Genomic DNA, 16,580 nt, shown 5'->3' with positions numbered 1-16,580 from the left:
GCTTACATTGCATTAAGAAATAAATTGAAGCACAATATACCTGTTGCCAAGGTCTTCAAGAAAATCAACCACAAACATAGACAATATTAAAGCCAGAAAGTTTAGTTTCCCCTTCCAATCTGAATAATCATTAGGTGTGAGATATATTACAGTTACCATCTCAGTTTCTTAAGCTTTGTTTAATAAATATCTCAACTTTAAACATAAAGCATGTCTTAGATCTATTCATCATACTTCACTTACAAGACAAATCGAAAATTCTAGTTTTTTTCTTTTCCAGTATTCCAATTCCACAAACATCTTGTCAAGTCTGGAATAAACAAAGGAATTATTTAATAAATAGGAAGTGTAATTCAACAGCTTACAAAACCATGACACTGAAAACTTGTGGGTTAAATAAATAATTAAATGCATGTTAACTTACAGAACTACTTGTGTGTATATGTAGTGTATCCTCCTTGCTACCAAAAAAGGGAGTTATTTTGTGAAAAGATTGTTCTTAGTTTAAGATTTCTGAGTGTTCACCAATGAGAATCAATCTTTCCTTTAGGGAAGAAAACCATTAAAAAGTATGCCTACAAAATACGATTAACAGCGCTTACTTAATTCAGATTTACTTACTTGGTGATTGGAATTGTGATTAAAATCCTTACTATAAATTATTTTGGTATGAATTAAACTACTATAAATTATTCACAACAAACCAACCTGCTGTCATCCTCCAGCCTTTCATTGCTGCTCTTCTGATGATGCTCCCCTCTGTGAGTATCATGTTTCAAAGCTTTTAGCAAGGCGTCCTTGGCCATCTTCCCAGCTTCTCCTCACCCAGTGAGCGACCGGCTTCATTTCCAGTACCTTCAGCCACGCCACTCAAAATATATGGAAGCACTTCTTCTGGGAGACAGGAAAAACACGTTCCCAAACAGCTATAGGTCCTCTTCCTTTTCCACACCCGCCTCCTTTGTGCCCCCACCCTCGGTGAGGTTGATGTTGTCCTGTCCTGCGATCAGCATCTTCTTTTGCATCGCCAGGTAAATGTTCCTCTGTGCTGTGCTCCTGACAATTTGACCCCAGGTTCCATCCTCCCTCCCTGTGACTCTGGTCCAGGTACACATCCCGAGGACCAGATCTCCAGCTTGCGGAGAGCACGCTGAACACCGTCGCTACCACATTTTTCCCATTTACCACTGTCTCCTTAAAATTTATTTTTCAGGATTTTAAGCTGTGCTCCCTCGCAGCCTCGGTGAAAGCCTTTAGCAAAGGCTTTCTCCTCCTCCAGCTGGCTACACAGGGCACTCTGCGAGTATGTACTTCACTGATCCTTCCTCTTGGTTGTCCACCTCATGGAGCACGTTCTCTTATTTACACAACTTAATTTCTCTCTTGCAGCGGCTGATTCTCCTGGTCAGCAACACTTTTCCCAGTGAAGCAACATTTGGGTATGAGGTCTGCAGAACAAGTACTAGACAGAGACGTTTAAAATGGGCTGGGAATAAACCAGAAAACAATCCAACAAGCACAGTGGGGACAACAGAGCTGTTTTCCCACCATATCAGGTCAGAAGGAAAAGTTGTGGCAACTTTGTTCAAGGGCACCAAAGCATAAACAAGTCTTTTGTTTCTTCTGCTTTGAATAACTGTGGAAAACGCCAGCATTTAACACCGGTTATTTAACAATTGTAGTCAATTTTTTAAGGAGTATCCATGTCAGTATTTAAGCACAGAGACAAGTATCAGTTCAGGTTCTCCAGAGCCAAAACCAGGTGTGTCATGCCCTCTTGGTTGACTCACTTCTTCCAAACGATGTGACTCAACTGCGTGAAACTCTCACAAAAATCTAGGCTGCTTTTTAACCTTTTAGTAAACCCAGATTTTTTTTGTTTAATTTGTTCCCATGCACTCTGAGCTTCCTTTCATCAAAACAGCCGCCGTACCTCGTTTATAGAGCAGTTTGGGAACGCGTCAGGCTCTGGAATTTGGGACTCACAGAACCAGAGAATGGTTCGGGCTGGAAGGGACCTTAAAGATCGTCTGGTTCCAACCCCCCTGCCACGGGCAGGGACATCTGCTAGACCGGGTTGCTCAGAGCTCCATCCAACCTGGCCTTGAACACTTCCCACGATGGGGCAGCCACAGCTTCTCTGGGCAACCTGTGCCAGTGCCTCACCGCCCTCGTGGTAAAAAATTAATTCCTTACGTCCAGTCTAAACCCACCCTTTCAGTTTAAAACCGTCGTCCCTTGTCCTGATGCTACAGGCCTTGGTGAAAAGTCCTTCAAATAAGCCCCCTTTAAATACTGAAGGGCCACGGTAAGGTCTCCCCGGAGCCTTCCCTTTCTTCTGGAGCCGGAATGAAGAAGCATGAGGGAGGGAACAGAGACAGCCGTGACACAAAGACACGATGGGGGAAGGCAGACGAGGTGGCAGCGGGGGGAAGCCTGCGAGGCCCGCACGGCAGCAGCTGGGAGCCCTGGCGCAGGCCGGGCAGAGGAGCCGGGCGGGCGGCGGCCGAGGGCCGCCCCCGGGGCAGCGGGAGAGGCTGCGCGGCGGGCGGGGAGGAGCCGCACCGCCGGCCGAGCCCGGCCCCGCCGCCGGGCCGGGCCTGGCCTCGCCTGCCGGGCCCTCCCGCCGCCCCGCGCCCGGCCGCCGGCGCGGTGAGGGAAGGGTTACGGCCATGGGGGCCGGCCGGCCGCCTCCCGGCAGCCGCGGGCCCCGCGCGGGGGAACGGCCTCGCCCGGCCGGGGCTGCGGAGGTGAGGCGGGGGCGGCTGAGGGGCCGGGCGGCGGGGCGGGGGGCGGTCTGCCCGCGGGGGAGGGCGGCGGGGCCCGCCGGTGCCCGCCGGCCCGGTGACAGCGCGGGAGGATGGAGCCGGCCCCGACGCCGGGCCGGGCCGGGCGGGAGGACGCGGCACCGGGCCGGGCGGAGAGGAGGGGGTGCGGGCCGTGGCTGACGGCGGCGGTCGCGTCTGGACCCTCCTTGTGTCCCGGCAGGTGATGGGAGCATGAGTGAAGATGGCGGGGGTCTTCGACGAGGCGAGCCCCGGGCAGCCGAACCCCGCGGGGCCGTTTCGGACTTTTCCGTCAGGGAAGCTTCTCCTCCGGGCCGCGACCGGGAGCCGTCCCGTCCGAGGACGGAGCTCCGCTCCCCGCAGACGGGGCCCGAGAAGGCTGCTCGCTGCGGCTTGCGGAAGCGTAAGGAGACCGCGGTGCCCCAGCGAGCGTCCATGGGGGAGAAGCCCCACATCTGCGTCGAGTGCGGGCAGAGCTTCACCCGCAGCTCCGACCTGATCCGCCACCGGAGGATCCACAGCGGGGAGAAGCCGTACGCGTGCGCCAACTGCGGCAGGAGCTTCGGCCGCCGCTCCCACCTCGCCCAGCACCGGCGCGTCCACACGGGCGAGCGGCCGTACCGGTGCGAGGACTGCGGGAAGAGCTTCAGCCAGAGCACCCACCTGGTGCAGCACCGGCGCAGCCACACCGGCGAGAGGCCGTACGTCTGTGCCAAGTGCGGGAGGAACTTCTACCAGAACTCGGGCCTGCTCCGCCACGCCAGCTTTCACACGGGTGAGAAACCCTACAGGTGCCCCCAGTGCGGGAAGCGCTTCAGCGACAGCTCCAACCTCGTTGCCCACCGGCGGCTCCACACGGGCGAGAAGCCCTACAAGTGTGCCGACTGCAACAAGTGCTTCAGCGAGAGCTCGAAGCTGGTCATCCACCGGCGCGTCCACACAGGTGAGAAGCCATACCTGTGCCCTGACTGCGGAAAGAGTTTCAGCCAGCGCTCGCACCTCGTCCAGCACCGTCGCACCCACACTGGGGAGAAGCCCTACAAGTGTGCCGAGTGCGGGACCTGCTTCAGTGACAGCTCTACCCTCATCCGTCACCGTCGTACCCACACTGGGGAGAAACCTTTCAAGTGCTCCCACTGTGGGAAGAGCTTCAGTCGCAACTCCTACTTAGTCTCCCACCAGCGGGTGCACGTGTGGTAGGCAGCGTCACTAGGTGCTGTCTGGGGGTGGTCTAGGATGCAGCTCCTGATCCAAGCCTGTCCAAATTGTGCCAAAGGGACAAGGAGGTGGACAGGGGTATGACTACAGCAGGGCCCCGGGGACTATGAGCAGCTGGCCAGAGTGATGCCTTTGGCCTGTGTTGCCATTTTCAGTCGCCTCCTTCTTCTAGCGCACCTCAGGCGCAGACAGAAAGTGAGCAGTGGTTGTGGTGGGTAGTTCTGCATCCCAAGGCCCTGTCATCCACATTCTCCGGTACTAGAGTTGGATGCCATCTGCCACATGCAGATGTCCTCTCCGCCTCCCTGTGAGAGGTGTCTGAATCACAGAATCACAGCATGTTCGGGGTTGGAAGGGATCTCTGTGGGTCACCCAGTCCAACCCCCTGCCGAAGCAGGGTCACCTACAGCAGGCTGCACAGGACCTTGTCCAGGTGGGTCTTGAATATCTCCAGAGAAGGAGACTCCACAACCTCCCTGGGCAGCCTGTGCCAGGGCTCCGTCACTCTCAGAGGGAAGAAGTTCTTCCTCATGTTCAGACAGAACTTCCTCTGCTTCAGTTTGTGCCCGTTGCCCCTTGTCCTGTTGCTGGGCACCACTGAAAAGAGTTTGGCCCCATCCTCCTGACACCCACCCTTGAGATATTTATAAGCATTTATGAGGTCCCCTCTCAGCCTTCTCTTCTCCAGGCTGAACAAGCCCAGCTCCCTCAGACTTTCCTCACAGGACAGATGCTCCAGTCCCCTCATCATCCTCGTAGCCCTCATAGCCATCCTAGTCTGCCTGAAAGCCTGAGGAGAGAACGCGCAGCGTCAGCTCACATGATGAGAAGCTGCTTGGTCATGCAGCCTTGTGCATGTGTGGTCACATCAAGGGAAATAAGATGGGAGATGGGGTCTTCAAGGGGCTTTGTTCCACCCGCAGCTGAAGCGTTGCGACCTGTGTAATGTTGCATAGGTCGATGGAAGCTCACCATGCTCGTGGTCTAAGCCAGCTCTGTCTCATACAGCAGTCCGGAAGGTCAAGGCTAAGTCCTGCTGAGAACCTGGAGACTGCGTTACGCGTATACAGCGCGAGGGCGAACTCGGAGCATGGGCAAAGACCACGTGAGTCTGCCCGTAAAAGGAACATGTGGATGTACCCTGAACCAGCAAAGCTTGCAAAGGTTTACTGCAGGTGCTGCGTCGACGGTAGGAACGAGGGAGCTGCGGGACAGGGACACGGCCTGTTCTGGAATGTCAGAACTGGTGGGTGACTGGTGTGGAAAACTCATACGTGGAGGCTTAAAAAAAAAAAAAAAATCAGGATTATACTTGCTGCTACTAAGACTGCGGTACACAACTTTCCAGGTGTATGGAGGTTTGTACCGGGAGCCTCCGCATTCTGTGGGATTTGGGTTCACGGGTCCGGTTCAGGCGGGCTGGCGTGAGCTGTGCTGCCCGGCGGGACGGAACAACAGCGTGCTGGAGCTCGCCCGACGCCGTGCCCGTATTTCGCAAGCCCTGTTTTGGCCAGTGTGCGTGCGTGTGTGTGTGTGTGGAAATAACATCTGTATGTATGCACTTGCATATGTATGAACTAGATTTTATACTAAGTGTGTCTTCACACTCACATGAGTGATCAGGCGTGCACACACCGTAGCAGTGGTCAGAATGGCCAGCGGTACGATGCCACGCCAGATCGGTGCTGCTCAAAGCATGAAACACGCTGTGTATACTAACAGGTCCCAGTAAGAAGCTGGGAGAAATAGGTTTTGTACCAAAATATCCGAATTTTCGTATCAGGACATTCAATTTTACACTGATTTCTTTGAGTGTGTGTATAAGGTCTGGAATTGAGTTGTTTTATTTATATATCTGTATAAAAATATGTGGCCCACGTGGTTGCAAAGAATGACTTCTAAATGTCTCTGAGCATAGTGCTTTCCCCCTCTTTTTTACACAGGTACCTATCGGTGGCAGTTGTAGGGTGTACCCCCCTCACCGTGGTTTTAACGAGAAGGAATTGCAGTGCCACACTTTACATTGTTTATATATTTTTGACTGGTTTGCTGCTGCTGATTTTGGTGGTGATACCGACTGGTGTGCTTGCCCAGCACTGCTGGAGCTTAGCAGAGATTTCTGCTTTTGCAGTGTACCTGACTAATCCTGCAGCTGGCTCCGTGGCCGCAGTAGGTCTCTGGGGAAAGGGATGCAGACTGAAGCCAGTGAAAGGGCTGGAGCTGCGGTGGGGAAGAGATGAAGGAAATAAAGATGCTAAGAAGATCCATGGATTTGAGAAGCTGCTGGCCAGGGATGCTTGTGAATGGCTTGCTCTGCAGTACCTGGTACTCTCCGAGGGATTGCAGGGATCCTTTCTGCAAGCCCCAGGCCACTTCTTGACACTCAGCTGCTGCTAAAATGGTCTTTTCCTATAGTCTAATAAAAAGGAGCTGTAGGGGGAGCGTGAAATTGTTTGCAGCTCCTGGGGGAACAAGGCACCTTTATGTGCAGCTGCTCAGGGAAGTAGAAGGAGCTTTCAGAAATGGGGTGGGCTTTGTTTACACAGGAACTGAAGCCTTCGTTTGCAAATGGACATTTATGCTTTTAGCTCTGTGTTTGGACTTTTTTATGGACACCTTCAAACCAATGACTTCTTGATTTGTATTCCACTTCTGGAAAGTGGTTTGGAAATGTGACTAATGGTCATCTAATTGGCTCCAGAAGCGTCAAGATTTTCTTTTGCTAGCAAACTTTAGGAAGGGTCACTACAGCTCTTGGTTGGTAGGCTCGTTTTTAACTGAATTCAAAAGTTATATGCGGTCCAGCTGTAGAACTGATCATTTTGCAGGGGCTTGTCCCATCCCAGTTCGAGTTTCCTAAAGGAAATCTGCAGCACTAAAACTGTCTGTTTGGCTGAGAAGCCCTCTTTGCCAGGGAAAGGCATCTTGTAAATGCAGCTTTTCTTTTGGCAGTCTGAACGGACTTGCTGTAGCAGATCAAGGAAATCAACCCCCAGTCTACAAACAGCTGAGCTCAACTCCAAGGGAAGCCCTCACGTCGAGACTCTGGTTTGCGAAGCCAGCTGCCCCTGAATACCCTTTGCAGCAGTCCTCGGAGCATTTATTTTCCCTCTTACGTGCTCTGTGACGTGCTGTGTACACTTAGCAGTGCTCTATAAATTAAAAGGATTGACGTGCATTTATTTTCAGTTCTTTATGAACTTATTTAAAACTATGCCAAATCGAAGCGGCCTTAGGGTTCACAGCACATTACCAGTGCAGTAGTCTTAGCGGCTAGGACTGGATTGCTCGCCAGTGTAAGCACATTTCTGGAGTGCCTTTCCACAGCCACTGTTAGTTTTCCCCCGTTCAGTGTCACTTGGCTGAAATAATGAACTTCCCCTAGCTGCTCTGCCCTTTACTGTTGGTGATCATCCGGCTGGAGAGGAGAATCTGGGCACCACCCTTCCTTTGCTGTTGCAGAAGTTACCGGGTATGTTTCTCTTCTTCCAGGGATTTTATCGCTTTGAGCCAAATTCAGAAGACAGAGGTATGGGCATGTGGAAAAAATGAAGAAGCAGAAGGTTTATTTTCACAGCAGCTAGCTCCCTGGCTTCTCTACCAGCCTGTCTCCTCCCTCAGGATCGTAGTGGGAGACTACTGGAAAAAGCAAAAGGTAATTGGCTGCTGTCATTCCAGCAGACCGTCAGTAGCAGACTCCATCCCAGAACCGTGGTCACCAGGTGGTGCCCAGACCCTCCTGCCAGCTGAGGCAGCTCTGCAGGATGCAGTAAATTCCTCTTGTGCTAAGCGTGCTTAGATACTACAGCAAGACTATGGCACTTCAGAAATACCTAAGACAGACAAATGGATGAGTGACGTTTCTGAAATAAAACTTGTCATCCTAGTGTTCTTTGTTATCCCATCTGTTTTTCTTTCTTTCTCCCCAGAATGACCTGCTGAGAATCAGTTTCTTGGCCCCTGGCAGGACCGGGTTTGGAAATACACGTGTCATCCTTCACAGAGGGGTGACCGTGACTTAGCACAGCTGCTGTGCCGTGCCAGTAGGAATCCGGCGGTGAGGGCCGTTCTTGGAATTGGTCTTCATTTTCAGCTAATGTTTCTGAAAGAATCTGAAAAGCCAGAGGATGGCACACAGTGCTCACCTTTCCTTTGTGAGAGAAGGTGGCAGAACCTTGTTCTGCAGTGACGCATCATCCTGCTGGTAGATGAACGTGGTTCTAGCAGAGCTGCAGCTGCTCTGAGGAGATTTTCTTCCCAGTGCTGTCACCTGGGTTGTACAGGACCCAGTGTTCTAGTCCCCTGCTGACAAAATACCTGTAACAGCGATGACGAAATACAACTTCTTTTACATTCCTCTTTGCTTCGTTGTTTATGACAGGGAAAAGAAATTTCTTTCGATCTTGAACAAGAGGTGTGTTTTGCGTGTTTAATAAATTTTAAAAAGTATTTGATGTGTAATCTCCAAAGCAATTTTTGAGATGTATCAAACAAACAAAAGTGCCCCTGCATGCACAGCAAACTGTTCTTTCTGGCCGTGCCTCCCCTTTACCCCAGCAACACTGGTCTGAATAGCCAGAGACACAACAGCAGAAGCCTCCATCTCTGAAAAAAAGGAAAATAAGGGATATTTCAGGAGGTGGAACAAACAGAGGCCAAAAGAAGCCTTGCTGGAGTAGTCTGGTTTGCTGCTTATGCCTTCGTGTGCCAAGCTCGGAAGGGCCTTTACCCTTTCCATGCCAAACCTGATATATCTCACAAGCAGGCTGATCCACCTCTCGACTGTCTCCTCCCTTTTCTCATTCCAGTGCTTGCTAGCTTTCTTCGTAGAAATTCCGTGTATCCATCTGGTAACACTGCTTGTGCAGTACGGATGGCCTTTGGCAGCTGGTTGGTTTTCTTCTCGCAGGCCTGGCCTGGTTGGGACACTCATTGACGGGAGCAGACGCGAGAACGTAGGAGATGGAGAGCGTAGGAGCCAGGCTTCTCAGGTGGAGAAGAATTTTCCTCTTGAGGCTTGCCATGGAGGTATCTGTAGCTGCAGGTGGCTGACTCTGTGCCTGGGGGACACGCTGGGATGGGTGGGACAGCATGGTCAGAGCACGGTAACACATCAAGGGTAAGTGAAAGCACCCGTATCAATCAATGCAGGCCATACCAGGTCCCAACATCCTGATGGATGCAGCGACTGCGAAGATGTGCAGACCCCTTCGTTTTCTCCCCTTTGGCACTCGTTGGCAAGGCACAGGTCCATTGGATGTAAAGGTCAGCATTGCTTGGAAGAGCAACAGCCATACAGACAGGCAGTTCAAAATAAATCCACCACATCGCAGCAAACCTCGGCTGCACAGCCTCCAGGAGTTGACCGAAGTGACCTTCCTCTAAAAATGCAAAGCTACTCGCAGAGCTCCCAGCAAGTCTCAGGAGGCTGGACCAAATAAGCTGCTTGGAAATGCAGCTGGTCTGACCCCTGACAAGGCTTCCTTGGAAAGATTCCTCTGGTAGTAGTGCAAGCACCAGTGGCCTGTACGAGACTGTCTCCCTGCCCTGGGTGTCGGTAAGGGTAAGGCTGGTGGCACGGCATTTTTAAGAAGGGTAACACAGCCAAAGTAAAGGTGTTGCAAGGCATTTTGTCATCACAGAGGTGAATGGTTGAACCAGGACACCACGTGAGGGAAAGGGTAAGCAGAAGAGATTGACATGGGATGAACAGCTAGGAAGAAAGACCGGGGAGTTGGGTTTCCTGGAGCTGCTGGGAAGATGAGGTGGTTTGGAGATGGTAACAGCTGCATGGGAGAAGGGTCAGCATTCTCCAGACCCTCCTAGTAATTGCTCCCTCATATCTGGACTTGTTTTTTTTGCTTTCCAGAGCTCTTGAAATTGTGCTGCTGCTGGTCGTATGTCACTTTGGGCCATTGCCTGCCATGTCTCTACCTCCAGCTGACCTTCACCACAATTCTGCTGAACTCTGCCCAGCTATGGTTCAGGTGTTGGTGCTTGCCCATCTGTAAGCACAGAACCACAGAGGAGGCTTCTCTGTGTCAGTCCCTATTCTGTCAGTGTTTCCCCTCACGAAAGGGCAGTCTCTCCTTGCTTACCCCAAACCACCCTAAAACACCTATCATGTGCATCTGCCTTTAGAGAAGGCAGAGCTTTTGACAGGCCTACGTCATTTGATTTGCCTTTTCCCAGCCTTAGCAGAAGATCTCTTCTAGGACAAGGGCTGAGAAGTTGCTTCCCACAGCTCTGCACCTGGATGTTGTGGTGAAGAAGATGCCTCTCTGCTGGTCAACCGCTTTGGTTTATTTGCCTGATTTCTTTAACAGCTGACCTTTGATTTCTCTCTATGCCTTCAGGCCGACCGAAATACCAAGCAAAACGGGAAAAACAGAGTTTAGGTATAGTATCCAGTAGAGAGATTGCAGACATCTTTCCAATTCATTGGACATACAAACCTTTGTATGAACCTAGGGTCAAACAGGAACCATGAGCTGCTTTATTGGGGGAAAAAAAAACCCAACCAAACAGATCTTTTAAGAATTATCACAAGAAGGGAAGCAGCAATGGGAATGCAGGAGGCGGGGGGATGGAAGAGAACATTTTTGCTAATGTCTAGAGAGAGAAGAATTAAAAAATCACTGAACAGGAGTCCTCATATTCTTAGAAAGGTGAAAGATGGTGGAAAAATATGATGGCACTTGTTCTGGACCCTTGAAATCTAAGGAGTTACCTGGCATGGTCGAGAGTGATATATATTGTGTCTCAGGCCGCTTCTGAGCACAGAGGTTGGTGTGAAAGCATTCAGAGTTTGCCTTGGGGCAGCCACGTCACCCTAAGCCTCAGGCACTGGCTTTCACTTGGCAGCTATGTGAGGTAGCTGCCAATGGTCATGTAACTGTGGGTTTCAACTGCACCTTCCACCGCAGTGAGCCACTAATGCTGTGAAGAAAGGGTGAATTCCTTTCTCAAGAAATGTAACCTGAGAAGATCCTGAAATTCCTCAGGCTCTGAAGCTCTTGATGCTTCACCTTCCTTGCCATCAGTGCTCAAGCCAGCCAGCTCCCAGCAGGGGCATTCCTGGGGAGGGAAGCAGTGAAGTGCCAAGTCACAAGTAGGAGACGGGAAAAAAGGAAATGACTGGTGTTTAAAAATACTCATCCCAGGAGGCATGAACCATGAACTGAAGCGAGAAGCCAGAATAAACCCAGATATGGCTTGGAATACAATTACAGATGCTCCCTTCCAAGGCTATGAGCAGATGAAGAGAACATCATCGCTGCTGTGATCACATAGGTTAATCCTGGGGTATCACAGCAGTGGTATGGTTTATCTAGAGGGGAGAAGAAGAGGTGTTCTTCTGGAATACATCTGCAAATCGGTGCCTCTCTCTGTAACACAAAGCTATTAGATTTATGTCTGTGAAGAATACTCTTCCGTTCTCTTGCTTGGTGCTAGCACACCCCCCCGTATCTGCAGTACCCTTCCAGCATTTAAAAATTAAAAATCATGGTAACTTTCTCCCGAATCCACAGAATAAACATCGTCCACCGGCTGAATAGCATACACTGCCATTGGCATTTGTTGCAAAACCACCACGTGAAGGACAGTTCGAGTGAAGCATGCGTGAAGACATTTCATGCTGGTGTCTGTGGGCAGTGAGGTTTGATCTCTTGTCCCTTGTGAACATGGGTGAAGGATTCCTGCGTCCACACTCACAAGGCTCCTTCAGCTGGCTGACAAGTTCGTATTTCTTGTAGCAAATTGGGTATCCGCGAGGCTGGGCTTTCATGTCTTCCTGCAGCTGCGAACAGCTCTCGCTGGCTTGTGACCGCAGATTACATTGGGTGGCTGAGGCTTTTGCCCATCCCCAGCCACCCGCTGGGTTATTTTTAACTTGGATGGCTTCCCTGATCCAGCGCTCAGCACAGCTCCACAAACAGCAGGGCTGGCACAAGCGAGGGAAAATCGCAGCCTGGGACGGGTGGTAACAAACATCCAAAGAGCTCAGCGGGTTGTGTTGCCACCGTGCAATCCACGTCGTGAAACAGCAGCCCTGGGGGAGCAGCAACGAGCGAAGAGAAAGCATGAACAGAAACGTAGCTTTTTTTTGCACACAAGGAGTATTTCCAGAGGAGGACTGGCTTGTGAATCTTTTCCGAATGTACATTGCACGGCTGGAATCGGCGCTCACCTCTTGCTGAGTCCCTCTGAGGAGCGGAGCTGCCGGGTGCGTACGGCCCCACTCAGCCCACTGCAGCTGTGGTTCCACCTGCATTTCTTTCAGAAGCGGCGTGTGTGTCCCTCACCCCCTCCTCTGTGTGTCCTCGTGGTCATTTATTCCCAGGCTTTCTGCTCGTCGTCCCCGTGCAGCTGCGTGTGCAACTGCATCATAGAATCACAGAATCACAGAATCATAGAATGGTTTGGGTTGGAAGGGACCTTAAAGATCATCTGGTTCCAGCCCCCCTGCCATGAGCAGGGACACCTTCTGCTAGACCAGGACGCAGACTGGAAAGTTTCAGTGTCTGAGGAGTAATAGTTCCCCACTCTGCCCTCGTTTTTTTCAGCAGGATCAGTTCCTGCTCCAACCCACTGCGCAGACACACCAACAGCTGTGTCAGTATGACAGGGGGAGAAGGTTTGAGGGAAGGGGAAGAGAGGCTTAGACGGGTTTAATCATCACTGGTACCAGATAGGAAACCACAATCGTGAGTCATTGCTCTAAACGTCCAGCAGCAGTTATTTAAACCTCCGCAGCCGTGTGTCTCACTCCTCATGCAAGGAACAAGGCCTAGGCAACTTCCCAAGTCTGCGCCACTGGAAGAAAATAGCGTTGTGCCTGGTTTAGCTGCACCTTTCTCGGCGAATCAAGGGAAGCTGAGTGCAAGAAGCCTCAACAAGTCTGCCGGTGCGTGCAGCAGCGAGGGCTCCTCGCAGAAGGCTTGCCTGCTTGTAGTTTGCCAGCCTGTGCGCTTGGATGTCCAGTGCTGCAGAGATCAAAGTTTGCCTTCTTAGTGGTTTGTGTGGACACCAGCCACGAGCAGTTATCTAGAAGTGTGCAAGATGTGCTGCGAAAACGCTCTAGAGGTGATGCGCTGGCGTTTTAGAGCAACGTGAGGGCTTGCTTTGAAACGCGGTTAAGTGCTGCTGCGCAAAAACCAAGTGGCACCTTCTCCGCTCTGCGAAACAGCCGTGTTCTCCTGTTCGTACCCCGGGGCTCAGGGTAGCCCTGACCGCTTCAGCCTCCCTTCCCGCTCCCTCCCTCCGCCTGGTACACGCTTGCAGATCGGGGAAACAAGGAAAAGTCCTTCCCGAGCTGTGGCAGCTCGGCTTTGTCTCACGTGCTGTTGCCCTGACCTGGAAGTCTGCGCTCTTGTCACAAGTGGTTTGAGGGCTACAGAAATGATCCGAGGGCTGGAGCACCTCTCCTATGAGGACAGGCTGAGAGAGTTGGGCTTGTTCAGCCTGGAGAAGAGAAGGCTGCGGGGAGACCTGATTGCAGCCTTTCAGTACTTAAAGGGGGCCTATAGGAAAGATGGGGACAATCTGTTTAGTAGAGACAGCAGTGACAGGACGAGGGGTAATGGTTTTAAACTAAAACAGGGTAGGTTTAGGCTGGATATAAGGAAGAAATTCTTTACAATGAGGGTGGTGAAACACTGGAACGGGTTGCCCAGAGAGGTAGTGGAGGCCCCATCCCTGGAAACATTCAAGACCAAGTTGGACGGGGCTCTGAGCAACCTGATCTAGTTAGCGGTGTCCCTGCTCGCTGCGGGGGGGTTGGACTAGATGACCTCTAGGGGTCCCTTCCGACCCAAAACTTTCTATGATTCTGTGATTCTGTGATGTAAGATTTTGGTTTTCGCTGTTTTCTTCCCTGGGCCTTTTGCTGCCGGCGTGCTCGCTCCGACTTCCATTTGTCCTTCCCTGGTGGCAGGCTCTGACAGACAGCACAAGGGAGGGGACGGGGAGTCAAGGCTGATTTCCTCCTGTGTGTATGGGGAGCTATCTTGACTTCTGTGGGAAAAGCATCTTCTCGTTGTGTTCCGAGCAGCGGGTTAAAACCAGAGAGCTGGTATAACCTCCAGTGCCTGAACGTGGAGACTTATTTAGGGAAAGGAAGGTCCTGCCTCTGGGCGTCTGTCCCCTGCAGCCTCCTGTCCCAGCCACAGAGCAGGCAGCAGATCGAGACGGCAGAACCGGGGTCTCCCCGGCAAGGAGGACCATCTGAAGCAGGAGGAGCAAGTTCCTTCTCTTGCACAGGCTTGGCTAAGGAGTCGATGGGGGAGAGCAGCCAGAGCTGCGGCAGGACAGGGGATCTCAGGGGTGTGGAAAAGAGAAGGAGGGAGTGATGGGAGGGATTGCCCTTCTGGTTATTTCCCAGGGAAAAACACAGTTTAGCATAAGTTTCTTACAAATATAAGAAACTTAGTTTCATACTGGTTATTCAATAACATGACCTATCTACAAGTTTAATTAAAAATCAAGCATACTAAGAGCAAAAACGAAAGTAAGGCCTCAGCCCAAAGCAGAAACTGAAATGACTTTCCTTCTTCCTTTAGCAATCCTTTGCCTGGTTTCTAAACATGACTGTTAGCTTCTGTGTGAGACGGTTCGCCAGGCGGACCAGACTGGAGCATCTGTCTCTCGGTCTGGAGTACAGCATTGCAGCGCAGGCATCTCAGATGAAGGAGTGACTCCAGTGACAACATGTCAGATGGAGCGTATGGGATGGACCATGTGTTTCACTTCGTGGCTTTCCTAGAAAGCTCACGAAAATGACAACGGTCTCTGCAGTCTTGGAGGCAGAGACTGAAAGAAAAAAGGAGGGAAGATGTTCCACTGTGAGATGTTGTGGGAAGAATAAAGAGCTGCCTGAACCTAAGCATGTGTCCAGAGCTGGACCCTGTGGACAAAGATGCTATTTTTGTAATGTCTAATGGTACTACATCAAAACCTGCAAAAGAAAATCTTAAATTCCAGTTAGCCAGCTCCTGCTGACACAGGAAAACTTTACTGAGTTAAATACTAACTTTGTAGAGCTAAATACTGACCACTACCAAAAGACAGTTAGCAATTCTGAAACCTAATCTATAGATGGAATGGAAAGTATAATTCACAATCTAGAGATTTATCCAGAAATAATAAATCTGCTTAGTCAATGAAGATCACTTACTGGGGCATATGACATGCTCCTCCTATCGGGCACCTCAGCAACTGGTGCTGCAGGCAAAGAATGATGGGGATATTGTGGGATGAAGACTTTGCTCCACTGAAAGACACAAGCACAGAAAGGATTTCTTGTGACAGTGACTTCTGCCCGGATTCCACTCAAAATAGCACGTAGAGTTGTCAGCCAAAGAAGAAATGCCACAGCAGTGATGGTTCGGCAAAACACCTGACCTCCTACAGCATTGACTTTAAGACTGCAGAGAAAGGGATATGCAAAAATCATTATTTCATCTGCTGTCAAGAAGAAAGCTCCTCAGGAAGATAAAGAGAGAATGATGAGGAATACTGGCATGTTGTCTCTTTAGAAATCCAGCCCGTTTCTTGGGAGAGTGGCCCTGCAGCGAGCCCAGGAGTGGCTGAGAGTGCAGGCGTGCTGCTATCTCACTGGGGACCGGCTGCTGCGAGGCTTGGTTGGGCAGAACCAGAAGGGAACCGTCATGCTAAAAGATCAGTCAGAGATAGATGGGGGAAACCATCTATCAGACAGAGCAGAAAACTGGCAGTTTAGGGGCTGGATTTATTGCAAACACCAATGCAAAAGGAATCCGAGGTGACCACTTGTTGTTCAGATGATTTATTATGGATTTAGCAGGCATAGCATGGGATTGAAAGGGAAAACATGAGGCATCTTTTTGTTTCATACGTTGGTGTTTCTGAAGGTGGAACTCTGTGGTGCAACCGCCCTGGCAGCAAGACAATTTAAAGACTGCCTGTCCTTACCTGACCCCAAGCAACCCTTCCTCCCTCCCAGCAACAGCACATCAGCATCCATTCAGCAGGGAATTATTTATGACAGGGCAGTTACACCGGCCACTGAGTGCCTGTACCGAAGAAGACATTCAGCTGTTGTACAGGGCAGGGGGGATGTGAGGAAAGGGGCAGAAGTGGAAAAGGGAATCCCTTAAACCGCAGAAGAATTTGTGATGTAGAGCCACAGCCCGTGTCACAACTACTGAAAAGAAAGGGGGGGGGGGGGAAATAGTCCCCAAGAAACCCAGCTGACTGACTGACAAAGGTAAACCAGCCCAGAATTACTTTCAGGCCAGAGCAAAGAAATTTAGTGCGTTCATTCACCTCCATGGAGGGCTGGAGACTTTCAGGTGCTGTTAAAGGCACGGAGGGGGATGCATCGGTTCCTTACCTGCAGGAGAAAGCAGGCTGGCTAAATCCCAGGTAATGGACTGAGCCTAATAAAATCCCACTTTGTTTTCCCTCTTGATTTATCCTATCCATTTCAAATAAAATTTCAAATTTTAAAAATTTTAGAATAAAGTTGATTTATACAGACTCATGATTAGGAGTCATGCCTAAACCGTACCTTACTAGCCTAAGGCTATATTTGTT

At 50.8% G+C, this 16,580-nt stretch overlaps 1 protein-coding gene across 2 annotated transcripts; it reads left to right on the top strand.

Moving 5' to 3' along the window:
* The first annotated feature begins 2,663 nt into the window (after positions 1-2,663).
* Positions 2,664-7,926, top strand: LOC104335010 (uncharacterized). Of its 2 annotated transcripts, XR_012766071.1 has the most exons (3): positions 2,664-2,750; positions 2,989-5,250; positions 7,497-7,926. XR_012766071.1 is itself a non-coding variant. In XM_075441865.1 (2 exons), exon 2 carries the CDS (start codon positions 3,000-3,002, stop codon positions 3,984-3,986), a length of 987 nt encoding a protein of 328 aa, XP_075297980.1. In that variant the 5' UTR covers positions 2,664-2,750; positions 2,989-2,999; the 3' UTR covers positions 3,987-5,907. The 2 variants fall into 2 exon arrangements, 1 of the variants encoding a protein (XP_075297980.1); XM_075441865.1 differs by lacking the exon at positions 7,497-7,926 and having other exon boundaries at positions 2,989-5,907.
* Positions 7,927-16,580: the final 8,654 nt, after the last annotated feature.

The sequence above is a fragment of the Opisthocomus hoazin genome, chromosome 1, assembly GCF_030867145.1.
Source record: "Opisthocomus hoazin isolate bOpiHoa1 chromosome 1, bOpiHoa1.hap1, whole genome shotgun sequence".
In the NCBI taxonomy this organism is placed as follows: Eukaryota; Metazoa; Chordata; class Aves; order Opisthocomiformes; family Opisthocomidae; genus Opisthocomus; species Opisthocomus hoazin.
Note: the sequence above shows the minus strand (reverse complement) of the source record. Positions and strands in the feature narration are given on the sequence as shown.